Here is a 27,472-nt window from a genome sequence, read left to right as displayed (position 1 = left end):
TCAGTATCTCTTAGCTTTAAAAGGTAATTCCCTAGGATTTCAGCCTTAAGAAAGTGACATGATGGGGACAGAGAGGGAGGAAGTATCTGTTGGCCCTAGTGGCCTCTGCTAAGTAAATTTTTTCAGTTAAAGATATCATGATGTTCATCGATGACCTCTGAAACTGATGTCTGAAACTGATCACTGACACTGACATCTCATTTTTGTCAGTCCAACTCTGCTTCTAGAAACTGCAACAATGGCCTCTTAAAATCACATTACCAAGAGAAGTTTTCTTTAAAGAATACATGGAATTTCTGCTGTGTTTTGATAATTGAAGCTTCTTTTCTTTTCTTGCAAAGCACCAAACAGTAAAATTCAGACTTTGCAGTCAGGTAAAGCCCTGTAAAAATGAATGTGAACACTTTCATTCTAAATGGGTCTGAATTTGGATTTACTTATCTGGGATTTCAAACTTGTTGGTGCCAAATTAGGTCCATGTTCAAATTAGGCTTGTGTTTAAGAGGTATTAATGTTTTGGCTGAGCTTTCATCCGTGTTTGTTGCAAATGGCTGCATCACATGCAGTTTCTCCTGTAGGTGTAGTTGAAAGAGCTTCTCTGCTAAGGGGGAATGGAGAGGAAAACTGAAATACTCTTCAAACCCTGACAGTGAATCCAGAGCTGTGTTGTTCCTATTGTTTTTGACACATACCAGCTATAATTAACTTAAGGGAGGATGTCTGCTCTGTTCCCTTGGTCCCTCTCTAATTGTCAGTAATGTGAGCTCAATCTGCTGTCTCAAAGTCAGCCATGGATCTCTGCAGCCCTTTTGTCTTTACCAGTAATTATGTCACAATTGCTGATTGTAGTGAGTAGTGAAAATATGCTGTTCCCTCTGAAGACAGATATTCCCATGGGCGTTCAAATAACAATTCTGTTAATGTATGTCAAATTTTATAGCTGTATTCTACATTAATAGGAACAGTTATTTTGAATATTGAAATTTGCCATAGACATGAGTAGCTTTAGACTGGAATCAATGAGCAAAGGAGACTTGAAGCATACCCTGCTGTTAAAGGAATTTTCATGAATGTAACTGGGTAAGGCCAAATATTCTTTAGTCTCAAAAAGGGTTTAGAATGAGAAGAGTCCAAAAATCTTACATTAATTTGCCTACTGAGCACAGGGCTGAGAATATCCAGGGGGTTGTTGCCCCAAAATGTGTGTTCAGCACTGTCAGTCTACCTTCAGAAGTATTTCTGCATGTTTGCTCTTCTTTTTTTGCCTGCAGACATCTTGCCCTTTTTTAGAGTAAGGTAGATTGATACAGCTCTTACAGCAAAATTAAATTATGGCCATTCTGGAGCCTGTTGGGACCTAGTCATGATTGTGTTTAAATGTGTTCATGTGTATGAACGGGAGAGTGTGTGGAATGAAGTTCAAGCCAAGATCATACCCAATCACAGATCTCTACATGTATTTGTGGAGAAATATATTAAATACATCCAGAAAGGTGGATTATCTTGGTGGATAATTAAACTTTTAATTTCAAATTCCTTATGGTGCTTTTGAAGAAGGATAGATTCACGCTGACTGGTTTCTGATGCAAACGTTCACTTGCCTGCACGTTGTTTGTGTGATCAAATGCTTCACTAAAAATGAAACAAAATTACACTTTAAAAATCAAACTGGGTCTGAAAGTCCATGGGAGCTGTGGTAGTTATAGTTGTTGCTCGGATGGAACAGCCAGTTCTTCAAAAATCACTTCTAAATCCCATTTTTCTTGCTAGTGTGAGAATGAATATATTTGCAACATTTTTGCATGTTTTAGAAGATTAGGGAGGAAGTGATTTAGGAATGATGATTAAATTTTTTGTTCTCCACTTCTGTGCTTTTTCAGATTAGCTAATTCGGAGAGTTCATTCAGTGGTGGAACTTCACAGCCTGTGAATAACCCAGATTTGGTGGAGGACTTGTCACAGGCTCAGCAGCAGCAAAATGAGTCTTCTAATGCTGCTGAAACCACTGAGCAGAAGCCTGAGGAGGAGGTGAGATGAAATAATAGTAACTTTTCAATGAAGCAAAGGCATGGAATTTTGTCATTATATTGTCTTACCTGCTCAGATTTTATTTTTAATAGGATCACGAATTTTTATCCGTTTGCCATGCTCATCTTCTGATTCCCTAATTTTCTCCCGTGTTGCACAGCTGCACACAGATAGCTGGCAGTCGGAATGTGCAGAGAGCAGCACATGGGTCTCAGCTTAGCCACAAGCTGGTGCTGCATTCAGGACTGAATCTTCAACTGCCACAACTTATCTTCTCTCTTGTGAGCCAGCAAAGTCAGACCATTGTAATGTTCTGGTAGTAACTGAGGTCTTTAAAACCATTATGTTTTTACTGCTTTAGCCTATACCTTGTGTACCATCGAACACTGATTTTTGGTGACTAAATCATGAAGGACCTGAAGTTGCACTAGGAAGTGGTTTTGGGGTTTTCTGTTTGGTTTATTTTTTTTTTAAATAGATATCTTTTATATTCTTCCTTGTAGTTTGTTTTCAGCTGCAAGGTCCTTTTTTAATCAAGTAATAAAATTCCAGGAGGGGAACAAAAAGTAACATGATGGCAGGAACATGTTGATCTGGGGAAAGATTAGAAGTACTGAAAATAGTTGTATGTACATAGCATTAGAAAATAGTGTTGTCCAGAGCTTGCTGTAGAAATGGTTTGAAGCCAAGAGGATGAGTGATAATGTTGTTATTCCTGCGAACTCACAAGTGTGCCCCAGACACATCTTAGAATATTCCTCCTTTGGAGTTTGTTTATTGCTCCATTGGAGGTGGTTACTGGGAAAGACAATCTACTGAACAGATGAGAGTAGTAAAGCCTGTATACTGTCTTTACACCCACATTTTGGGCACATTGTGCATGATGGACAGAGATCTGGAAGGTGCAAAATAACTAGTTATCAATTATTAACTACTACACAAAATCTCTCCAAAAAATCTATTGAACTAAATGACTTCCAGGGGAGGGCATGTGAGGGTGAGAATAACTGAAACCAAGCAAACAAGTAATAAAGAAACATTTGCAGTTGCATTAGTTGAGATGATCATGTTGTGGATATCGGTCCCTGTGATTTTACAATCAGGAGTTAATGCCAATGTTATTTTGTTGTCCCTGTGGACTAGGAGAAACTGTAAGCTACTTTTCACAGTGAGACTTGTTTGGCTTTGTTTACACAAAAGTCAGGACAGCTCTAAAGTAGAGCTTGAAACCTGCATCCATGTAGAGGATTGCAGCCATGTACTCCTGATGACGTTGCTTATTCCTTCCAGAGGGGGCTATTTTCACTCAGCCTGAATTACCTTCCCTTTTCATCTTGCAGCAGCAAAGAACCAAACGAGGAGGCTGGGCCAAAGGGAGGAAGAGGAAGAAACCCCTCCGGGACAGCAATGCCCCCAAATCGCCCCTCACCGGGTACGTGCGGTTCATGAACGAGCGCAGGGAGCAGCTGCGGGCGAAGCGGCCGGAGGTGCCTTTCCCAGAGATCACCAGGATGCTGGGCAATGAGTGGAGCAAGCTGCCCCCTGAGGAGAAGCGGGTACCACTGCACTTCCTTGTCCTTGCTGCTACATGGGAATGTTTAGCCAGAAAGGTGACACAGGCTGTTGGTTGAAATCATGTTTAGGAGGATATTTCAAAATGAGGGCCACAGGTGCACGTGATGGGCCCTGGCAGGGCCATGGTGTCTCCTCCAGAGGTGACTTGAGGAGAGCTGTATCCCCTAGGTAAGGCAAGAATACATCCAGAATGGGGGCATTGCTCTAATGAGAAATCCCACAGTTTGTGTCATCCATCTGGATGTAACTCTGCTGCACCAATTCAGATACGTCTGAGACTTTTAAGGCCAAAGTCTTGGAATGTGATCTCTCCTCACTGGTAGTCTTTGTGGCCTTCTGCACTATCTGACAAGTGAATGAAGCTCAAGGCCGTGTTTGGGCTGCTTTTTAGGGCCTTCTGGAGTGAACCTTGTTAATGGGTTAATTGCTAATGAGTGTCTTACTGTCCACTCCTGATTGCCAGTTGGAGATTACTGCAAAGCAGTTTTTAAATCACAGTGCTATTGAATGCTCTCATATGAATTTAATCTTCATATTTGAACTTTGAAAAATACTTTAATGGTGTAATGAAAAATGAGATGACACAAAAAACCAAGATTTCCTTTTGTTGCTTTTTGCTAGGCTTGTAGAATGCCTCTTACAGAGATGTTATAAAATAAAATGGTGCATAGGCACTGTGATTGAATCATAATGGAAAATATGTGGCAAGGAAAAGCAGTTGATTTGGTAGCAGGGATAGTGAGAATGATGTTGCTCAGAGAAAAGTCAGGATTGCTCCTATGTAAGGTTAGAAATTTACATCCATGGAGAGGATGTCTTGCGGTGATGAAAATGTCTGCTGGGAGAGAAGGGTAAAAGACATCTTCCCCTCTGTCCCCTGCACTTGAACATATTCTTATCATGTCTCAGGCAGATTTTTAACCTGAAAAGGAAATTGAGTTCAAATCTCTATTCTGTATGCTGCTTTTTAAATCCCCAGGGAATCTGTCCTGGAGTAAAGCTGTAAGTTTCTAACTCAGGTCAAGGGAAGACTGCTGAACCCTTTCAGCAACACATTGCTGGACGTGTAAAAAAAGAATTAATATCTTACAGACAAATAGCATGTCCAAAAGCAATGCCAACCCAAAAGCATCACCAAATTTGCACCTCAATCCAGAATGTTACTACTGTCATCAGCTGGATCAAAACTGTGTTGCAGATGTATGGAAATCATAACTTACATGTATTGCCATGATGACTTAAAGAGAATACCAGGTGACTAAGGTTCACTGATTTAATTCTTACATTCATTGAATTGTAAACTCATTTGGAGAAAAAATTGGGAAGGCAACTTTTTTTCTTGAAAGGATCCCATTAGTAAGCCTTGTGACCATTCATTAAGTGTTTTTCAGTTCATCAGTTCCCTTGAAGAATTTTCCAGCTAAGCTCATTCTGTCATGCAGATGTGTGAAATACCTTCAGGCTAATAAAAAAAGGTTTCTGTCAACTGAAATGCAGATGGATTATATAAATTTAAAAAAGCTTTCTATTACCAAAATGCAGATAGATTATATCAATTAAAACCAGGCTTTTTTATCTTTACACGGCTCTTTGCAATAGCCATGGTGTTTTGTTCACCTCTCAGATGTGCCAAGTATGTAGTGGTGCTTTTTGTCTGTGGGGCACGAAAACAAGTGTGTATTTGGAACTCCACTGTTACGGGTCTGAACGATAAAGCATCATCTGATCTATCATCTGATAAGATGTTATTGTTTGGCAGTACTTCCTCCTGGCCACAACAGGAATTCTCAAGTGTCTGGTCTGTAACATGTTGGTAACGTTCAGTTAAGTAGAGTAGCTTAGTAGCAAGTTACTCCTAGGCCTAGCAAAAAAAAATTAAGAGAATAGTTATTATAAAAAAGAGAGAAAAAATGGAACACCAGAGTACAGTAATTTTATCCAGAGGTCTTATGTCTTTGCACCTCATTGTTTCTTCACTCCTCTCCTGTTTGCATAGGTGAAATGGATCAGCACTTCATTTGACAAATTGTTTTTCTCCCCTTCCCCCTGAAGGGGAGGAAACTCCCTGAAACCCTGGGACTTTTTTGTTTCAGCGCTACCTGGATGAAGCAGACAGAGATAAGGAGCGATACATGCGGGAGCTGGAGCAGTACCAGAAGACTGAAGCTTACAAAGTCTTTAGCAGGAAAGCACAGGACAGACAAAAAGGCAAATCACACCGACAAGGTATTGAATGGGACAAAAGTATGTGCCTAGCTAGAACAGTAGAAGATTCCCTGCCAGTCATGCAGCCTGACACTCCTTGAAAGCCTTGGATTTAAAGGCCGGTTAAATAGTGAATGTGTTCCTTCTGTGGCATTTACCTCAGCTGTGTGTAAAGGGAATTAGACTTATGTGAATTTAACTGTGTCTAGATTGTGTTGGAGGATATGCTTTAAGAGCATCAAAGTTAGACACAGCTTCTCTGTGGCTTTGTAGGAGAGCTACAAAAGGCTGTCTAGAATTGTTGTGTAATTAGGGTTGTGTAACTGCCTTAATTCTTTGCTTCTTGTTTTCTTAAATTTTATTTTGAGAGACTTCTTGCTTGTTTTCTTCTTCAGATGGAGCAAGACAGCCAGCTCATGATCATGAGGTAAATCTCTTAATTCTACATTTACATCAGTGGGTAGACTTTCAGGTGAAAAAAAACTTTTAGTGAAGTCAAAACCCAGTTTATCAGAACTGGAGTGAGAATTCTTCCTCTTGCTAATTTTTAGGAAGGTTTTGAAAAGTTAGAAATGACTGAGTATTCTTACACTGATTGGTATGACAAAACTAAATTTCATGAGTCTTGGGCAGGTACAAATGATAGATGGAACAGAGCACAGTATACACTTAAAACATGGGTCTGTTTTGTAATGCAGTGTTAAGAACTTAAGAAAAGTGTGAGACCTCCATAAGCCTGCCAAGTCAGCACCTTTAGGTGGCTGTTTTGAGGTACTAATTTTTTGCAGTAACACAAATGTTTGTGGCTTCCTTGAGAACAAAATGGGTAAAGCAACCAAATAATTGGAAAATCTCTGGCTTAAACCCCCTCCTGCCCTCCCTTGCCCTCTGCACATAATGCCAGAGTGATGATGTCCGGAGCTCATCAACTGCAGCACAGGCGTCTTACCACAAATCTTGTGTGTCCTGGCTGTGGTTTCTCTCTCCTTGAAACACTGCAGCATTCTCCAGTTGTATTACCTAGGGTCACAGTGCTTCTGTAATGGTTACCAATAAATTGCAAACAAAGAGCAATGAAAAAAATCTCGGTTATACACAGCCTCTTCACTTGTAAGCAATAGGGCTTTCTGAAAGATCTGTTTTTCTTTGTGAGGTTTTTTGCCTTGGGAAAGCAATCCAGTTTGCTTCTAATGTGTTCATTACAATAGTGACAAGGCTGAGCACTGCTGAGAGGCAGCTACTGCTCTTGAAGGAAAGTACATTTCACTTTCAGGAAAATGTTTTGGTAGCATGCTTTTTATATGCCTTTTATTAACTCCTAAAGGAAGTGCTTGCCGTGAGGTTATCCTTTAGAAGTACATGGTCCCCAAATTTTCTGATTCTACAATCGCTGAATCCAAGTTTGTCTCTACTTGTACAAAAACTGAAGGCTTCAAGTTCTAGGTTGACTGTGACTGCTACATAACATTTAAGTTATACAGGTGGCAAACTACAAATCTGGAGTCTTCCCTCTTACCCTTCTGATTCAAGCTGTCATTGCTGATGTTTCACATCATAAATGCAGTAGAAAATGAGTTTTCCTCATTAAACCCTGTAGGACGTTTAAGCTTCATCAGATACAGCTGAACATCAATCTGTCAGTGAGACATCCTACTCTGAACTGTGCCTTTGACTAGTTGGTGTTTCTCACCTTTAATTTTAAAATCCCATGTGCTTATCACCTAATGTGCTTTTGCATCTTTTGTGCAGGAAAGTCAAGTATTGTAATCCTGTATAGGTGGGGAATAAGCAGAAAAAACTTAGATTGCTTTTAGAAGTGTCTGCTCAAGTTGTTACTGGAAGTGAGGCTAAAGCTCTTTGTCATCTTGCTGCTTTCTCCTGTCCACACTGACTTCTGTTGCTGTGTTTGTGATTAGCAGGTACAAGCTGATGAGATTATTTCTTGAGAGAATATAAGAAAATAAGGTCAAAGAAAGCTTTTTTTCTTTCCCTTCCTCCACTTAAGTGTTTATTGATGTAGTTTCTGTGAGTCGGTGTTGAAGATATTTTCAGCATTGTACATAGAGTTGACCTCCAAAGAGTTTCATGACAGGCAATTCAAATACTGATCATAATAAAATATAACTAAAGGATGAGAGAAAACTTATAATAGATGTTGCCTTGAAAAACATGCACACACTGCCCCCTGAGCTCATCTATATGCATGAGATAGAACATTTTTCTTCCTTCAAATTCTAGTTTCATAAATATCACATATAGCAGTATACACTGGAACTGTTGTCATCAGCAGTGACTAAACCCCTGGATAATTGTTCTCCATTCTTCCATTATTGTTTATTTCCTTAAGCTGCTTGATTCCAAGTGGGTCTGGCATTGTGCACTCAGTTACACTTGTTACTGGAAAGCTTTCAAAGGTTTGTGCACACAGATGGAGGAGAGCAGGGATTGCACCGTGGAACCTACTCTGAAAACATTTTATGGAGTAGTACATTTATTATATCTGTTCCTTCCACTGTCTGCAGACTGACCATGGCAGCAAAGGTGAGCTTAAACCCCTCAAAATCTCAGCTGTCTCATTACCATACTTCACTACGTCTTCTAAGAACTTCAAGCCTGATTCATTGCGGAATCTTCAAAGTTCAACCTCAGTTTTAATAACCAAATGAGATTGTTGACTCTTGAAGCATCTCAGTCTTATTTAAGGCAAATGATAGAAAGAATTTTGAATCTCTTTTGGTTTGAGGGATGACGAAATGATACATGAACTGAACAGACTGGGTCCTTTCCAGTAGGAGGTAATCAAAGCCGTAGGATTTTAATCTTCAGTGAACCTCAGAGTGGCTTAAGTACTTCAGGGTTCTCAAGAGGATCTTTTATGGGCTGGGTAATGTATTTTGCAATGGGAGAGTGCTGATGGTTTTAATGATCACTCTTCTGCTTAGTAGAATTTCTTACCTTTTAGAAGCTGGGCAGTTACATCTAAAGCCTTAATATTTTTGGTTTTTACCTGAAGAACCTGTATCCTAGGGCTGCAAAGAGAATATCTTCTCCTGGCAGTATTGTCTCCTCCACCATCTATTCTGTAGGAGCCAGTGATGATCCAAGCCAGTGGCTTTTTGCACACAGGTAGTAACAGTGAGCATGAATTAGAATGTTTAAAATGGATGTTTTATAAGTGTTCTAACCAAGCTTCATAACGGCCAACATTTCTTAGTGCACATTAATGTTGAGATCCTAGATTCTGGGGTGAAATTATTTCTTAGCCATCTAGGCAGTGTTCAGACAAAACAAATGTATTATTCACACTTCTGTGTACGGCTTCTCTTTCTAAATATACTCTTGAGACATTTGCCCTGTAGCAGCACGTACAAAAACTTCAGTGAAAAGCACGTGTGATCATAAACCCTAAATAAATCCTACTGTGCCTCACAGAGCTGGGAAGAGTTGCCCTTCCCTCCAGTCTTTCCTGTTTCTCGTGTGTCTCCAGTTGATTCAGGCCAAGTGAGGTTTGAATTCTCACTCAGTAAATACAGAGCTCCTCAACTGTAATTGTGCCACACAATAAAAGCTAGCTTATCTTTAAAAGCAATCAATGGACAGTCTGTCTCCTCAGGGAAAAACAGAGTAGCTGCAGTTCCATCTAGTCTTGTGTGTCTTGGTTGGCTGTCAGCTGGCACTCAGGTGACCCCACGTACCCCTCTGTGTGGCAGACACCCCCGTGGTACTCTGAACTCAGGGGCCAGAATTCCTTAACAGCTGTCAAACACTGGGGTTGTCTCTGGAGGACGCCAGTCATGTGTAACACTGCAATTCTGGATAATGAGTTTGTGGCACGTTATCAGCCATGGTGTTTGAGAGTTGTCAAAAGCTTTTGTTCTCCACGGACACTCTTTCCTGCTTAACTTTATTTCTGTGTTAAGTTACAGGTTGATTGTAGTTGCTGCAGTTTATCAAAACAAATTTACGTTGACTTTGTTCGTAACGATTCAGGTGCTAAAACAGGCATTAATTCCTCTTGATTCAGAAGGGGTGACTGAAGTATGTTATAGTAGGGGGGTTTTGCCTCGAGTCAAATCACATTATGTACAGTTGTTTGACTAAGTTGTAGAGCATTTCCTGATTTAGAAGTGTTTTTTGTTTTTTCGCTTCGGTGTTGAAAGGCCAAGAGCCACGAAACCTATTGTGCATTTTGCTCACTCTGTCTCCTGTTTGTTGATATTCCTGTAAAGACTGTTTCAGAAAGTGTCAGTTGGTTGATGGTGGAAAATATGAATGCATTCAGATAGTTTTTAAAACTGAATAATTCTCACGTACAATGCCACTAGGATTTTAGTATGTTGTATGTTCTTTCTTAATGACGGTTTGATTAAACCTATATCTTGAAAATCTACGACACTTCCTTTGGCCTTTCTTGGTAGGAGCTGGAAGTGTCTTTAATCCATACAGCTTTTAGCTGCCTCAGGTTTTGGTCTCCTTGGTCTTTTATTCTCATGATCAAAACAGTTAAATGAATTCCTGAAAACAAACTGTTTAGCTACATTATTACTTGTTCTGTTGTAGAAAGAAGCAGATACAAAAGAGAGATCTGTCTTTGATATCCCAATCTTCACAGAAGAGTTCCTGAATCATAGTAAAGGTAATTTTAACTTTTCCAGGAGGCTTTCCTCCTTGCTTTTCCAAAATTATTGGCAAATGCTGTCCAGCTGAAGAGTCCTATCTCAGCTCACATAAAGGCTTGGGTATAGTTTCTGCTATTACCTTACCTCTATATAAACACAATGGCTGAAAAGCAGTTTTTCCTGGCATTGTCTTCCCAAATTAGCCTTTTTTGAGAATGTTTCTGATGTTTGTTCCAGCCAGTCTTGGAGTATTGAAGCTGTGTCTACTGTTCTATAGGACTAAGAAATATCTAAGATGTATCCTGATGGTGATTCAGGCGGGTTAGCAGTATTTTATTTCCCCCCATATGTGGAAGATTACACTGATACATTTTCTGTTACTCTGTTTAGTTTTCATGTCTGTGTGTCTCAAGGTGGAGTATTCTTTGCCAGATTTCTTGAAGACTTTCTTGACTGAACAAAATTTAGATTCAGATACTTTCCATGGTCAATAGAAGACTATTTTTGTAACTGCTGTCTTGATTGCAGGAATCTTAGCAGTGCTGCTTAACTTTGTCATTCTGATTGCATTTGAAATCAGTCTTGCAGTCTTCCTCCCTGATCAATTCCCCCATGCACTTCAATTCTGATGCTTTGAATGTTTTCCGAGTTGTGTCTCTCTAGGAATGATCCCTGTAAAGTGTCACTGTAGGTGCTGTTGTCGCTCCATGATGTGATGCTCTTTATCTATAAACCATTTAATGGCACCGTTTGTAATTATCAGCTGAGCACTCCAGAACATTCTGTCTCATTGCCTGCTGGTCCTAGAGATGTTTGGAGGGGGTTTTGACTCTCTGGGAATGGGTTGATGTTGGCAGCCCGTGAGGCGGAGCTGCGGCAGCTGCGCAAGTCCAACATGGAGTTTGAGGAGAGGAACGCGGCCCTGCAGAAGCACGTGGAGAGCATGCGCACGGCCGTGGAGAAGCTGGAGGTGGACGTGATCCAGGAGCGGAGCCGCAACACGGTGCTGCAGCAGCACCTGGAGAGCCTGCGGCAGGCCCTCACCAGCAGCTTCTCTGGAGTCCCGCTGCCAGGTGAGCCCGGGACATGGAGCTGCCCCGGGTTTATGTCATCCTGTGGGCTGGGAACACGTGGGCTACTGTTGTACTTCTGCGCTCTCGGCTGATTCTGAGCTTTTGTTGCATGGGATAATGAAATACTAAAATGCATTCAGGGGGAAGTTTGGAGTCAGTGCTTTATTTCAACGTGACATTTATTTTCTTATTGCTCCTACTCTTCCTAATAAAGTGAGACACATATTCAGTCCTGGCTCTCCTTCACTTGTTTTATGAAAATGTTACTGAATAGAGTAGACAGGACTTGCAAGTTCCTTGATTAAAATAAAGGCTGTGTCTGTATTGTCAGCTGCCAGGGAGCCTGCTTAGATTCTATGAATGCCCAGCTGAAAGAGTTTATTATAATCAACTATGAGACCTAAATAAAAGAGAACCATGCTTCATTAGTCCTGATATCCTTGGAACTACTCACTTTGTGGAGTTAAGAGGACATTGTTTAGCAGAATCTGTCACAAGAGGTGGTGCACAGCAAAATCACCTCCTATAGCAGTTTGTGTGTTGGCACAAATTACCCTTAGCGTAGTGTTAACTTCTTTGAATTGCTGTGGTCATCAGAGTATCTTGTGGCTCATTCCACTGTGTTCACTGTAGGCAGTGGGGAAACCCCCACGATGGAAACGATTGATTCCTACATGAACAGACTGCACAGCATTATCCTGGCCAACCCACAGGAGAACGAGAACCTCATCGCCACGGTGCGGGACGTGGTGAACAGGCTGGAGCGTTAGTGACGGGGTAAGTGTTCTCTCCCAGGCTGCTCGTGGTGGCTGCTCCCTGCCTTTGGCACCTGTTCTGCTGCTGATGCCTGTGCTGATCACCATATTGTACAATCAAAAAGGTTTCTTCCTCAAAGCTGCTGGAGCAGGTTGTCTTAATGAAAGTCAAATTGGGTTGAAAGGATTCCACGGCATTAAAGGGCTCTGAAATTCTCTTTAGCTCCAAGATCTTTATGTATTTGTATAAGGTGAGTAAGAGTTCTGACAGAATGGTAACAGGGTGACTAATTTAGAAGAAGGTTCCTTTCTTGAGTGAAGTATATCTGAAGATTTTAGCAGTAATTGTAGAAACTGATGGCCATGGGGAAATTCTATTTGTCTCAAGAGGTTACAGGTGAACTCAGTTCTGTTATAAATTGAAAATACTCTACCTCCACTCAGTGGCACCTGTAGTGAAGCAGTTGTAATTAGGAGGGCTTAGATGCAGATGGAACACTGAGGTATGGTTTAAGCTGTACATAGCATTTGCTGAGACTAATGTTTATGTGGCATGTGCGTAGATTATTATTGAGCTCATGATTCTGTATTTTTGCTGCTGTTTAACAGCTTGGAAAACTGTAATAGAGAACAGAGTAGAAAAACAAATTAACAAAGAAGTAAATACCAGTCTTTCTGCATTACTGTGCTGCTTTGCATTTCCCACACCTCTCACTCCCCCACTTCCCCATGATGCACAGCACTAGGCAGCCATGAGGAGTTTGCCTATTTCTATTTTAACAAAGTGCATACCTTCATTCTTCAGGCATTTATTATGTAGAAATCTACTGTACATGTCTTGAATAGTGTTTAGAAATGCAAATAAAGCTGCCTTGTGCCATCTGCAAATATGAAGACAGGGCTTTTCATCCTTTCTGGTTCTGACCTTTTGTGGTGCTGTGTAGAACAGTTAATTACACATTTCCCATTATAGTGTGGCTTTAGCTGGGAGATCATTGTCCTTCAGGAGGGTAGCCAGATGGAACGGACTGTAGTTCTAAGAGATGACTGAGCTCCCAGCAGAATAAAGAAGTGCCTTTACTGCTGCTATTTGTGAAGGGAACAGCTTGTCGATCCAGGTCTGGGGTTTTTCAGCAGCTCATCAACCTCCTCCTTTTTGTATACTGTTTTCAGTTAGTTCTCAGGCTCAGAGGGAGAATTGGGAGGGGAGGTTTTACAGAATGGCAAAGAGGGAGAGCAGTTTCTTATCCATCAGTTATTAGAAGGGTATGCCAGGACCAGAAATGGATATTTGTCCTTTAAGCACTTTGCTAAAAAAATCATATCACAAAGCTACTAAAATCTAGACTTTCATTCTCTTGCCAGGTGGCTTCATCTTTCCTAAAGGGTGCACAGTTCCTGTGTTCCTGATTATATGGATATCATTTTCTTGGATAGGCTAGATTGGGCTGTAATTGATTTGGAAAAAATAATTCTTGCTTTAAATTCTTCCTTCCAACCTGTGTTTGAAAAATAGTACTTCTTTCCTTTCTTTTCTTTTCCTACCAATGCCTTCCCTCTTTTCAGCAGCAAAACAGTGTGAGGCAATTAAAAATGTGATTAATAATCGCGTAGTTTCACTGAATAATAACATGCATGTAACTGAATATAATGATCAAGTAATTAATGGGACTGTTAATCACATCGACTTTCACGTGGCAATGATTATATTTGAGACAAAATTTTGGAAGGAGAAGGTTGGATTTTGTTGGATGCAGACCTGGGAAATGGTAGAGATTCCCTGGATAACAAGGAAGCTTTGGATAAAAGGTTGATCTGGCACATGATAAACTGTATCAACAAATTGTCATTTTCACCTTTGTTAATGTGCATGTGTGTATATTAATGCTGAATGTAATCTCTGTCAGCCAAGTGGTCTGTTTGAGGTTGAGACACATCACAAATCAATACCACAGAAAAACTGTGCCATAATGCTCCTGAAAACAACTCTTTCACAGATCTGAGGTGGATTTTGGTGGCTTTGTACATTGTGTTTAGGGACTATTTGATTATATTTGTGAATATTTTGGTTTTTCTGTACTGCATGGTAAAAACTTCTTTGTGCAAACAGTATATGGGAAGAAGAAGAAGGGTTTTGTTATTTAGCCCTGGATGGAGACAGCAGCTCTGTTTGGTTGTGTCTCTAGAGGCTGCTTTACTGTCCTGAATGTTGTGTTTTCAGATCAAACACCCAAAAACCCCTGTCATGGTGCCTGTTTAGTCCTGGCAGATTGTAGCCTTCTAACCCTTATTTTTCTGTTTCGTCTGCAGGTCTCGTGACCCGGGGAAGCTTTACAAAATTTTTTTGGCCAGTGTGGAATGAGAAGCCATGGGGGAAAGCCTGGGGTGGGAGGCAGGATGGCAGGTTTGTCCTGGGCCCTGCCTGTGTTTTGTCAGGGAGACAAACAGATCAATGCATTAAGAGATCTTAAGAAGCCACGGACACCGCCCACTAAGCATTTGGAACTGTCCTCTATGTGAACATTTAAGAGCATGCAACTTTTGTGCAATCTACATTTTTTATGGATTTTGCTGGGTGTGAGGGTGCCTGTGTTCTGTGGACTGGCTGGCTGTGGAGATGAAATCTCAGCTTGTGAAATGGAGTCAGCATATATGTTGTAGTAATAACTTTGATGTGTTATATTGCCTAATGTCTTCTAGTGTCTTTTATTTTGTTTTCATGTTTATCCTGTGGGGTTACCTTCCTTCACTTCAGTTCTCTTCTTTTGATCTTATTCCCTGATTCTTGCAGTACTGGATAGCAGTGCTTGTGTTCTCTGCTCTAACAGGGAGTTTTCCTTGGTGCACTGTCTTGTCCTACACCTCATGCTATGTTTATAGGAGCTTTTCTTAAGCAGAATCCTGTTGGGTTTTTTTATTTGTGTTAGCCTGCAATTCCTACAATGTGAGTTTGCCCCTGCTAGAGACTGGCTGTGGTTGATGCTTTGTGACTTGATTCTACTATGAGACAGACTTCCTCTCTCCCCTCTCTTCAAGCACCTCTCTTGCACATAGCATCCTACTTTCCTGTGAAGATCTCCTGTCATCTCTTGAAAACATTTGCTGGAGCATTTTACTATCACAAAGATCAGTGGAAATCAAGATAGAAAGTGAAACATTAGTTCTTCTCAGCAGGGAAAATGGGATTCTTCAGTTTAGACTAAATCCACAAAGCTTGCCCTTCCTCTGATACATTGTTCAGTCTAATTTAATGTTATTGCCTTGTTTTTGAGAGAATGATCTCATGGGGAAAGCAGTTTTCTATAAAAAGAGAAATGGACACGGGGATTGCATTTTTTTCCCTGCCTGCCCTCCTGAAATTGCTGTGCTGGGAATCAATGTGTCTGGAAGCAGCACATATATTTTTGCATGAATTATTAGAGCAGAGAAGGTTATTAGCAACTAGGTCCACATAGCCCACAGAACTCAGCATTACAACTTGTTTCTGCTCTCACCTTTTGTACAGTCCGGTACTGCCCATGGAGCCCATGGCATTCAGCATTTTGTGTTCCAGCTGACCTAAATGGCCTTTCCCTTGCATTGAACAGAGCTCTGCATGTTTGAGTCTGATCTTGCTACACCACACCTCCTGGCAGAGCTGAGGCACCCACTGCCTGCACTGGCTTATGCAAAACTTTCCCTGCCCTTTGGTTCCTGTCAAATTGTTGATTCTGACTTTGGCTCAGCACTTGTTGGACATCTGTGGGCTTTATGGGGGTGGTTGAAATGCTCTTGCTCCCACATGACAATCTCTTTGCTCCTGCTCAAGACACGTGTTCAGATTCCCTGTTATGGTGTGGAGGTTGCTTTCGTTACTGGAGCGTGTTGCTGTCAGCATCGCTTCAGTGTACCTGTGACACGAATATTTTGAAGATTAAAAACCAGTTTCTTCTTTTCCTGCGCTGTACACATGGACATCATGCTGGCCTGGAGCCATCTTCGGGTCAGCACCTTTATGCCAGGTCTCAGCTTACTCCTGGGGTTATTGCTGTAGCCAAGAAGCAAGGATTTCCATGGAAATCAAGTCTTCCTTCAGGGAGGAAACTCCTTTCTCTTGTTATCTGTTTTGCTTTCAGGACTTCACAAAAAGGAACCTCAGTTTGCTGCATTGACTTCCACTCTCCTTAGCATGGATGAGACCAGCCCATGCTGCCATGAACTTTTTTAGTGGGTTCTGTAATGAATGTTGTAAATCCCAGAGGTTGTTAATGCTTCCAGTAGAAGCACCTACACCTTCATCTCATGTATGTATCTTGGTTTTTTAGAACTGGTGATGTTTGACTCTCTGTTGAAGTGGCCAAAATGCGCTGCATAGCCAAAAGTGATTTACAAAATCCCGAAGTTCTGTCTGTGGCGTCCTACCTAATACCTGGAGTTGTATCCCATAAAGACTCCAGAAATTCCATGTAATGTGGGATGCAGTTCCAGGCTGTACCATGTCCAATCCATCAGTAGGGTCAGATGGCTTCAGGCTGCCTGCTTACAGAAATCTGCTCGTGGATACTGCTCATCCATCTCTGCTGAGAAGCATGCAAGTGTTGTGGGATAGGAAATTTAAGGTGATATTATTAGCTGGGGGCTGACAAATCTCTTGCCTTTTCCCACAAGGAAGGAGGTGGGGTGGATTATCCATCTTGAAGCAGCTGGGAGAAGACTGAGTTCTTGCTCACTGATGATGTGACAGATGATGTTTTGTCTCATTAAGAAGCTTCTTATTTATGTTTATTAACCCTATAAAAATGGATTTTGTCTTTCCAGTGTTTTCGGAGTGTCACTTCAGTTTACAGTTTTCAGTGTTGACTGATTAAAAAAAAATGAAGTGGGTGTCAAGGAGAAGAGAAGAATAAAATGCTTTTGTCACTTGCAGAAATGTTAAGAGAAATATATGAAAGCAGAATCCATTTGCTGGATTTAATGTGTTTGGAATTGTTTAAATGCCAAGTTTTCTGTACAATGTTTTTGTAATTAAACTTTGGAGCTCCTTGGTTTCTAAGAAGTTGATGTGCTTGTTTGACACTGCTTCATTAAAATTGTTCAACGCTGAATCCATTCTGATTCAATTTTAACTGCATTTTCATGAAAGAACTATTACTACATTGATCTCTTGTCAGAGATTTTAACAATTCCACGTTAACCTTTGAACGGAAATGTGCCACTTCCACCTCTCCATCCTAAGTGTCTTCCTCTGGAAAACCTGAAGGAATTTAGCTAATTACTTATAGTGGGGAAAGTGTCAGAGTTTTTGGTTATAGCTAATGGTTGCCAGGGCCTTTCCCTAACTTGACTGACTTGAAAAACGTCATATCTCTCACTCAGCCCTTTTTTTACATCCTTGTCTTCCTTTATCCTCCCTAATTTCCCACCATCATAGTGATTTCTTTAAGAACCTTCTGCATCATAACTATTGCTCCCCACTTGATTTTCTTTTCCCCTACTAGATTTTTATCCTCTTTACCCACCTGCTGGCTGAGAATGAAGCAAACTGTAGCCTCATGACATTTGTGTTGGTGTAGGTGCTCTGTGGAGGAGTTAAGATGGCATCTGCCTCTGCTGATGCTCTTTCTGAGGTCACAGTGCTGTGAGCAGCCATGTCTTTATGCTACTTTTGTGGTCACATCTCATTATTTTGGTTGACAGATTAATGCCTGGTCTGTCTATACCAACAGGCTTGGTACTGTCTTCTTCCTGGGACACACTATATTGAGATTTAGAATGCTTTGGAGATTTTTTAAACTACTAATTGTGTAATGGTAAAGATACTAAAAGTAGAAGGAATGTAGGGAAAACCTGCATAGGAGAATTATCTGCCATGTGACACTGGCTGGTTTGGAGCTGGAGACAGAAACAGCAAGACAGGTGCACACCCAGAGGAAAGAGTAAGAGCAAAACAGCAGTGAGTTCATAACGAGAGAAAAACCTAATTCCTCTGTAACCTGTGCTCCTGTTCGTGGCACCAGGAGCAGATGGTGGTAAATCATGCTCAATTTGAGACAGTGTGGTGTAATACTTCCGCTGTTTGTTCCTGTTTGTTCCCCCGTTTACTCTGCAGCTGGGCAATTGGACTGATGATTAATTATCATCTAAAGGAAGTTGGGGGATCTGAGGTCTTTGGACTCTTAAGAGGAAGAGATCACTTCCTCTTTGCTCAGGCAGGTTCCTGTTGATAATGTGGAATGTGGATTCATTTAGAATCTGAAATTGGGTCTTTTTAACCTTCTGTTTCATTTCAGTTGAATTCTTCAGAGTCAGGAGTACATGGATGCCTCTCCTTTACTTTTCTGCTTGGGAACCATCAAGAGTTTTGCTGCTTCTTTCTCCTTCATTGCTGGAAGTATTGAGGCTTTTAAAATGTTAACTTTTTAAAAAATATATTCATGATTTGCTATCTGAATTGCAAAATCTCTGGATTTTGTATGAAGTGTACCATTTTGGTGTGTGGTGAACTATCCACATCCATTATGTAATACAAGGCATAGCATTTCTACTAACTGATTTATGGGTTTTATTAATTAACCTGTAATTCTTATGCTGTGGGTGCTTTTGCTATTTACTGTGCAAACACTAATGTCTTGTGTGTCTGAAGATGTAAAAATGCAAGTTATTCTAAGATGTAAGGTAATTGTAAGGGTCTCTGCTGTCTCTTCCTGTTGATGAAATGGCTCTTCTCCTAAAGTTGTAAATATTCTGTTCACTGGATGGTCATGCACACTTTGGAAGGCAAAAAGCATTCTCACTTTTCCCTAGAAATATGTCTGTGCACTGAAGTCCATGTGATTTTTTGTTTATAAATCTGCATTCTAAAACCTTAATGAAAAAGAGTTCTACCTGTCCAAATCCTGGGCTGCTAGATACCATCTGGTTTCATTGAATTGAGTGGAACAATGTTACACGCACTGAATACCTCACTTGCTGGAAATCAGAGAGAGAGTTCTAGTTTTTGTTTTGAAGCAATAGCCCTGTGGGATTTCTCTTTCTATCTCATATCAGCAGTTCTAGTTTTATTAAATCTGTTTGAGTGTTAATCAAGAGAGAATTCCCTCATCTAATTTATTTGAAATACTGCTTAAGCCCAAGACACTTGCAAAGAAATCCCCAGCTGAAATTCAAGACCTACAAACACTGTTTCAACCCCTCCCTCTTCAAAGTGGGTGTTAACAACTGTATCAGTATTTGGATTCTTCTCAGAGGAAGTTCCTTTTTCTCAATAACACTTCAAATTCCTGCCTCTGTTGGTTTTGTGTCTTGAATATTGAAAGAAGAGAAGTAAACTGTTTGGACTGGGGGCAGATTAGCAGGAAATTTATCAAAAGTGCAGGCCAGCAGGGTGGCTGAGTCCAGGAGAGTGAAAAGCTCTGGAAAATTAATCTAACACCTTTCCCAGAAAGGACTGCGGTGCTTTTAGGATGAATGTTGTACTTGCAGCAAAACACTGGCTGCATTCCTTGTGTTTAACAGCTGGTTATGGAGAGTGTTGACATGGTCATCCAATGATTTCAGTTCTCTTAAATTGCTTTTACCCAAGCAAAGCACCTGCTCCTGTAGAGTAATTCTGTGTAGTGGTTTGTGGCTTTTAGGCACATATGAACTTTATATCAAGTATGAACTTGATGTGCAGGAGGAAGGGGTTAAATTTCCTTTTGCTTACTGGCATTATGATGAGTGGCTCAGACATATGTAAATGCACAGAGACAGATTCTGTTTACAGTCTTTTTTTTTTTTTTTTGTGATGAAGGTGGCAATATTTGCCTTCTGTCTTCACCCTGTTAAAAATCTGTGAAGGTACGTGGTAGGATAAGGACAGAAGAAGAGGATACAAGAATAGAATTTGCCTTTATTCCTGAGGTTAATGTTCACCTACTGCCAGTACAGCAATGGTTGAATTTTCAGCCTCAGTAAGTTTGAATTCAGACCTGCAAATTCCATACATTTTTGAAGTGCTTTTGAGGAGGAAGAGTAGCAAATGTAAAATGAAATTCCAGCTGGACCCTCGTTTCCGGACTTCACATTTATGTGGTAAATGTGCATTTCCAGATATCTGAAATCTCTATCCACTTAACCAATTTCCTCCTGGGAGGAGCAGTGCCCTCTGATGATCCATCTTGGTATCTCAGAATGAGAATGAAAAAGCCTGACAGAGAGTGAAGGCCAGAGCCAGAGCTTCTGCATGTGAACATTTAAGTCAATTCCCTGGTTTTGTTCTAGGCATGTGGCAGTTTCTCAGGGTTTTGGTGTCTGTTTTTTTTTAATAGATTGATGTCTTTGTTTCATGCAGATACATTATTCTTTTCCTACTACTCTTTGAGACCTGGTCAGTGTGAAAGTGATTCAGCAAGTATTCCTGTGTTACAAGGAGAGCAGCGTAGAAAACATGACCTGAGTTAGCTTGTCTTTGAGGTCATCGTTCTGGCTGCAAGGATGGCTGTGATAAAGATTTCTGCTTGGCTAAAGCTGTCTCTCTGTGTTGGCAAAATCAGCCTGGCTGACTTGGAGCTAGCAGGAGCTATGAATACATAAATCCATGGAATGGAAGCTTTGCAGCTGTTGGTATTTACACAGTACTGTGTTTTTGCAGAGCTGGTTTTTGTTCTGGAAGCCTGCAGCAGCTTCACACTTCATCAGCCCCACCAGCTCTCAGGTGTACAGCAAGGTGGGAGCTGCTTCTCCATGGTCTTACTCCAGCCAGGAGCACCCCTGTCCAGCCCTGAGCTTCACTAGTGCATCAAAATACTAAAAAACTGCACAGCTTTTGGTTGTTGTAGAACGTTTTCTGTAGTTTGTGAACTGGCTGGGCTGCTGTAGAAGTCTGGCAAGCACTGGGGCTTTTGTGAAGTGAGCAAGAGGATCAGAGGGGAGAGGAAGGGAAGCAGGAGCTCCTTTCTGGAGGTGTCCTGCCTGCATTTTGGCTCCCCGTTTCATGAGACTGCACTCTGAATTGATGTGGGAGCACAGACTGTAGAGAATTATCTCCTTTTCAGCACTTAGGGCTGTCAGTAAATACATGACAATCAAAATATAACTCCTGGCTTCATGCTGTTGCCCTTATCTGTATGTTTTTCTGTATGTCTTGCCTTCCTTTCTCCCTCTTCCCCTCTTCCTTTGTGCTGAGCTGTTTCAGCTTAAAACCAGCTAAAATTGACTTAGGTGGCTCCGCCAAGAAAGATTTTTCTTAAAAAGTCTTTTTTATGAATGTCACTGGAATGTCACTATCCAGTGGACTTAGAAGGGGCTCACAAGTACTGCAGTTGAAGTATTTAGAAAAGGCAAGTTTATGGAAATAAGTATTTTAAATTATCTTGTCTTGTGGGAAATGGGGGCAACAAATCAACCCAGCAACAGTGCTCTTCTCTCGGGTACCAATTTCCAAGCCAGATACTGACAAAACAAACTGAAGGGATAAAATCAAAGCTGCTTAATCTGGGGGAGGGGGATGAGGGGCAAGATCACATTACTGATAAAAGAAAATATGTAAAATAACAAATTCCAGGCTTTCTCCCTTGGGGTGTGCATTCAGCTGTAGAAAGAATGTTTATGGAAGAATACATTGTGCTGTTTAAGCATGCTTCAAAGAACAAATCTTTTCTTACCTTGTAGAAATTCATCTCAGCTTTTTCTTTTCTTTCTTTCTCTCAGACCATAAGTCAGTAGAAGTGATGTATGTTACCCATGGGCCAGTTTGTACAGGGCTAGCTTAATCTGGGCACGTCCTTACCTTGGATTGGAAGTCTCTTGTATTTAATGGAGTGTTAACTCAGTTTATTCCCTGGGATTTCTGCAATAATTTTATTGCCTGCAAAAGGAGCAGTTTGAAGCCAGATGAAGTGAAGGTATGCTCTGTATCATACCTGCTGAGCTTGGCAATGATGCCTGGACATGCTTACCTTATTCTGGTGTTTCTGTTTTCTTCATCACATCTCTTGCATGCGTTTTCCTGGTAGTCCTGCTTTGAGTTCAAGGGTCATCTCCCTTCTTTGAGGAAATAGATACATAGGCACTGCATCTGGTCTGTTCTCAAGTCTGTGTCAAATGTTCTTGGCAGTACAGGCAAGCATAAGAGTAATGGATTCTGAAGGCAGATTTTACGAACGGGGCTGTTTGGTAGTTGAGTTCAGTGATACTGCAGCAGAAGCTAAAGTGAATTACAGTCCAAGACATTTATAATGTTAAAGAAATGGGTTTCTCTAATGCTGAAGCACTAACAGAACAAAGAGGAAAAATCAAAGACAAAGATAAAATATCATCTTAAAGTGGACAAACTGTGCAGGATGACAGACTTTTATAAAGACTTCTGTCAGCTGCGGCTGTTTGGTGAGGGAGGACGGTGTAGATCAGCATTGATGCCTTAGGACACAAAGCTCAATTGTTCAGTCCTCTTACACAGGTGGTCTTACAGCTCCTATGTGGTAAAAGCACAGACAACAGTTTCATGGACATTAAGAAGCATTTGAATGTTAAATTACTGGGCAGTACGTGTGTAGTGTGAATGAGAGACACAATGTCCTTTGTGCCTGGTGTTTTGGAGAACAGACTGCAGTAACTTCAGCAGACTCTTCTGAAGCACAGCTTTGGCCTGAACTAATATGAAATATCAGGTTGGTTTGTCTCAGTTCAGTTTGTTGTCATGTGGTTTTGACATACTTATCTAGTAGGAAACACTTCACCATTAGATCAACTGTTTTCTAAAACCAAAGCTTCAGTGGAAAGTTTTTGACCCCTATGAAATTAATGAAAATTTAATTATTGACATTGCTGGAGCCAGGATTTCATCTGCAGTCTTCAGCAGTTATACGTGTGGTTATGGATTATCAGTCCATATGGAAGCTGAAACTGTGTCTCCAGCTTTTCCTAGACTCATCCAGTGTCTGTAATCCTGCAGCTTCACAGAGGAATCTGTGTGGGGGTTCTTCCTGAGGAAAATCCAGGAGGAACTCCTGCAATGTATTACCAGGCTGACAAAACATATGTTTCTTCAGCTAAAATAGCACTGCTCTTTCACATATAATGGGGTCACTGTTTCTCTGCCGAGTTTCTAGTGTTATTGATACTTACTAGCTGGGCTCCAATTTGATGATAAAATATCAGCACTTCAAAATCCTAGCAGTGGGAGGGCTTCACATCACCAAAATGTCAGTCCTGTCACTTAAAGAAACACTTCTGTTACTTTCTGTCACTGCTGCTATTTTTCTTTTATGATAGGAAATTTCAGTTGGATTCCCAAGTTCTCCATTAGCAGTTTCACTGAATCCAGTATTTCACTACCATGGGCAAATGCAATGGAGATGTTCTCAGAGTGGGATGGGAGGACTCAGCCTGCATCCAGAGGATCTGGGTTTGTTTTCCAGGCTCTCTCTGTGTGACAGATTCTATTTCTGCTTCATGGTCCAGTCAACAAATTAGTGAAAGATACTCAGTTCGGTGATGATGATGTTAGAAGAACTGATGGAGAAAGAGTTTTTGGGCAGTGGGCTGGTTTTGGTCTGCTTCAGTTTTTCATTGTGCAAATAAAAAGAGTAAACATCATCCTTTTAGACAGAGTTGCCTGAAAAGGGGGGCTGTGTTTTAGCCTGTGTTTCCAGGAACTACCACTGAATAGGAATCTATAGGCTTTGTTCTGTTAATTCATCTACCTCCACTGATAGTTTAGGATATGGTAAAAAGGATTGGGGTTGGAAATAGTAATTTCTTGTTGGCTTTTAAATTATTATTTCAAGTAGACTTGTCATGTCTTTTTTCTTCTTGAGCTGTACTGCCTGAAATAGTGCAACTCTTGCAGTTGAATCCTATTTTCATTATTCTTTCTCAAGCTCTGACCTTTAAGAACACAAGTGGAACTGGTATCTGTACAAGGAGGTGGCAAAGGTCTCGTGTAGCCTTCTGAAAACAGTCCTGTTTTGTTTGCATGACAGAGTAGTCCGAAAATGTATCAGGAAAGAATAGTGGATAAGAGAAAATGAATGACATGATTGAGTGCAGTAGCCAGAAATAACCTGCCTGGGCTTGTTCACATCACCAGAAATTATCAGTATAATGGAAGTGTGATTTTACACCATCTTTAACCATAAGGGTATAGTCTGTGCAGACATACATTTAAGTCAAAATTCTTAATTTTGGTGTGGATACATTAATAAAATGATCCAATATAAAAATCAGTGGCTACATAGTCTTACATAATTTAACTGTATCAGTTTAAAAGCTGTTTATTTAGCATACTAATGAGCCCTGTCTGGGTTTGATGTCTACCTACAAGACTGTGCATAGTAAATAATAACCATTTCAAAAAAATTGTTTCTCAGGGTCCTAAATTCACCAGTCTCCACAATCTATATTTTCTCTTCGTGTGCTATTTCATTTCTCCTGAATTTCAGTCTTGTTCCTCACTTGAGTCAGTGTGAAATGTGTTTCTACTGGGTTTTTTTAAGATTTAGAGCAAATGACAGGCTGACCCAAGGGGTTTGACTGGAGAGGGAAGAGCACTGAGCCCTGCTTCAGCTAAAGAAACCTTGGTTTATTAGCCCAGTCTGACGTTTGAAGAAGAGAACAGATCAGATTTGGGCTTCACTGGTAGATCTAGAGCTGGCTGGGTTGCTGCCCTAGAGGGAATGGTTCCTGTCAACTCCAGGTCTCCCAAGAGACATAATTTGCTGAGCTGGTGTGATGAGAAGGTTCAGAGGTAGTGTCAGTCTGGATGGTTCATTAGTTTAAATGTCTGGTGTTGGGAGGTATGTTCTCAAGCAAAGGCTTCTAAATATAAAATAGTTTTGTGAAGTTTCCATCTTATGCATATTCACTTGTTGAATTTACATTTTGTTTTTCATCTCTGAGCTCCTAGAACAGGGCCTTTCACAGAGGACAGCCTTCCCATCTGTCTGAATAAACTGACAGAAAGTTTTTTGCAAAAACAGTCCCTTGTTTAACATGTCCATGCCCTCCAGCTAGTTTCTTTCAGAACACTTTGAAGACACAGCCATTGTCACATGCAAGCCCGAATAATCTAAAACTTGAGGAAGAGTTTGATCTGTGCACCCTTGAAGACATTGAGTGTAACTGGCAGATGTGCTGGTGGAGCCATCATGCAGTTTTGCCTCAAGAGACTGAAGCAGTCCAGGCAGTGCTCTCAGTACAGAAAGTTCTTGGTGAAGCTGGGAGAGAGCAAACACATCTGTCACACACCTGTGGGGCATCTGGAGTGGCTGCCTGGGAGCTGCAGGGACCACTGGGATGGAGGGCTTTCACCAGAGCTTGCAGAGATGCACCTGTGGTTCACCTGAGCCCGTCACCTCTGGCTGTCACTCCTCTGCTTTCCTCTGCACTGCAGGCACAGGAAAAGGCATGATGTACATCAATCAGGGGGTGCATTCCTCATCCCCTCCAATACTCTTGGATGCTCGATTGCTTCTAGGCTGTGGGTTTTGTTGTTCTGTTCTCATTTACTTTCCTTTTTCAACTGCATATCAAGTTCTTTCCTGATCCGGCTTCATATGGTGGCTAATGGAACAAAATTGATGCAATTGCTCCAAAAACAGGCTTTTAGCTAGTAGATTCTAATTAAAGCAACCCTTTTTTATTTTTCGCAGGGCAAAAAAAAAAGAATCCAAGGGCCCACTTTCTTTGTATCAAATGAATATATATGCAATCATATCCCAGCCTGATGGAGACAGAAGTTGAAATATGCTTGGAGCAGTTACAGCCAACCATATGTAAGTGCTGGCATTACCTGGAGCTTATTTCTCCCACAAGGTGGTATTTCTACCATGCTAATCTTGCTGCTTCCTGCTGTAGGCAGTATTAGGGAGAATGTGTCAGAAAATTTCTCAAAATGGCTTTTTCTCAGAAGATTCCATTTTAGTTATGTCCATGGGGGGAAAAAAAGTGTAGGTTTAGTTGAAAATTCATACTTCTGTGGTTTGGCCAGCATGAGTTTTAGGGGCGAGTCCATATGCCCAGCTGCAGAAACTCCTGTATTTGCAAATTCTACTTACAGGTTCTCCAGGGAGATAGTTCCTTTGTTCTTGCCTCCTGCTTGCATGTGCTTAGTTGCTTAAACAGATGGAGGTGAGGAGATTTTCTTTGCTTCCAGGAATAAAACCCCAAACTCCACACCTACAAATATGATTAAAATTAACCAGTTAAATTCCTTGTGTGGGGTAGGTTCTCAGTGGCCAAAGCTAAGTGGAACTGTGAGAGGGTGTAGTTAAGGTGCCTTGATATGAGCTGGACTGCTCATTGTGCTGGCTGGATCTAAGCTGGTGCTGGGGGAATTACCTTATCTCCAAACCTCATCTCCCTTCCAAATCCACCCTTATGTCAGACTGAGAAATCAGTGCTCAGGAGAACAAAAGACACATCACAAATGCACTTCCACTCCAAGTGCCAGGAGCAGGGTCTTTCTTTTTTTAATCTTCCCTCTGTATTAGTGAATCTGCTTAATAAGGCTTCCCAAGGTAAGTCATTGCCTGACCCCCAGCCATCCCCAGGAGGAAAGAGTGATGGAAGGAACGAATTGCAGCTCATACACAGTAGCCTCAAGACCTGATGAAAAGACATGGCGGGTAAGTGTGCAGGAGCCTCAGTACATGAGAATCTCTGATTTTTTTTCTCCTCTATAACTGCCTGTGTGCTTCCGAACCACTTTTCAGAATTCCCTTCCCTTACTGTCCTAAAGACCAAGCAGCCTCTTACTCCCCATTTGGAGCATTTAGGCTCTCTATTGATGAAGAACCGTTCCCTATCACTCCCTACCGAGCCTGAAAATCCTTCCTGTCCAACATTCAGAAAAAAAAATCCTTTCTTTGTCTGTCCCATTCCTGCTGGCCCCCTGCACCTGAGCTGGCTGTATCCGAGGGGCTCGAAGCCTGCAAGTGATGCTGTTTGCCTCTGAGTCAGAGAGGCTTTTAAATCTGAGTGTAAAATGAGCCTCCTCCTGCAGTAAATAGCCCATCATACACCTCCTTTGAAGTTCCCATTTAAATAACCTCCAGGGCTTTCCTAATGCGGGAAGCCAGCAAGAGGAAGCAATTCCCTCCTTCTCCCCTCTCCAAAGCAAGGAAAATGAATTCCCTGGCAGAGGAGGGATGCTGGTTTTCACGGTACTGCAGAGGAGATGAACAGCTCTTGTTTGCAGCTTCGTTAGTGAGTCAGCACATACTCGTTCATGGGCACAATTTATCAACCCCTGAACACT

The 27,472-nt window shown here is 41.2% G+C and overlaps 1 protein-coding gene across 4 annotated transcripts in view; it reads left to right on the top strand.

The window, feature by feature from the left end:
- HMG20A (high mobility group 20A) overlaps positions 1 to 24,437 on the top strand; it is a 45,976-nt gene extending 21,539 nt beyond the window's left edge. For 3 of the 4 annotated variants that reach the window (XM_038147132.1, XM_038147130.1, XM_038147131.1), the window contains exons 3-10: positions 1,881 to 2,028; positions 3,369 to 3,584; positions 5,697 to 5,829; positions 6,204 to 6,235; positions 10,369 to 10,444; positions 11,285 to 11,500; positions 12,134 to 12,277; positions 14,566 to 24,437. In XM_038147132.1, the coding sequence (XP_038003060.1) occupies positions 1,881 to 2,028; positions 3,369 to 3,584; positions 5,697 to 5,829; positions 6,204 to 6,235; positions 10,369 to 10,444; positions 11,285 to 11,500; positions 12,134 to 12,270 (958 nt within the window). In that variant the 3' untranslated portion in view covers positions 12,271 to 12,277; positions 14,566 to 24,437. The remainder of the gene's footprint in view (positions 1 to 1,880; positions 2,029 to 3,368; positions 3,585 to 5,696; positions 5,830 to 6,203; positions 6,236 to 10,368; positions 10,445 to 11,284; positions 11,501 to 12,133; positions 12,278 to 14,565) is intronic. The other variant, XM_038147133.1, reaches the window with a different exon arrangement.
- The last annotated feature ends 3,035 nt before the right edge of the window (positions 24,438 to 27,472 follow it).

This window comes from Motacilla alba, chromosome 10, assembly GCF_015832195.1.
Source record: "Motacilla alba alba isolate MOTALB_02 chromosome 10, Motacilla_alba_V1.0_pri, whole genome shotgun sequence".
In the NCBI taxonomy this organism is placed as follows: domain Eukaryota; kingdom Metazoa; phylum Chordata; class Aves; order Passeriformes; family Motacillidae; genus Motacilla; species Motacilla alba.
Note: the sequence above shows the minus strand (reverse complement) of the source record. Positions and strands in the feature narration are given on the sequence as shown.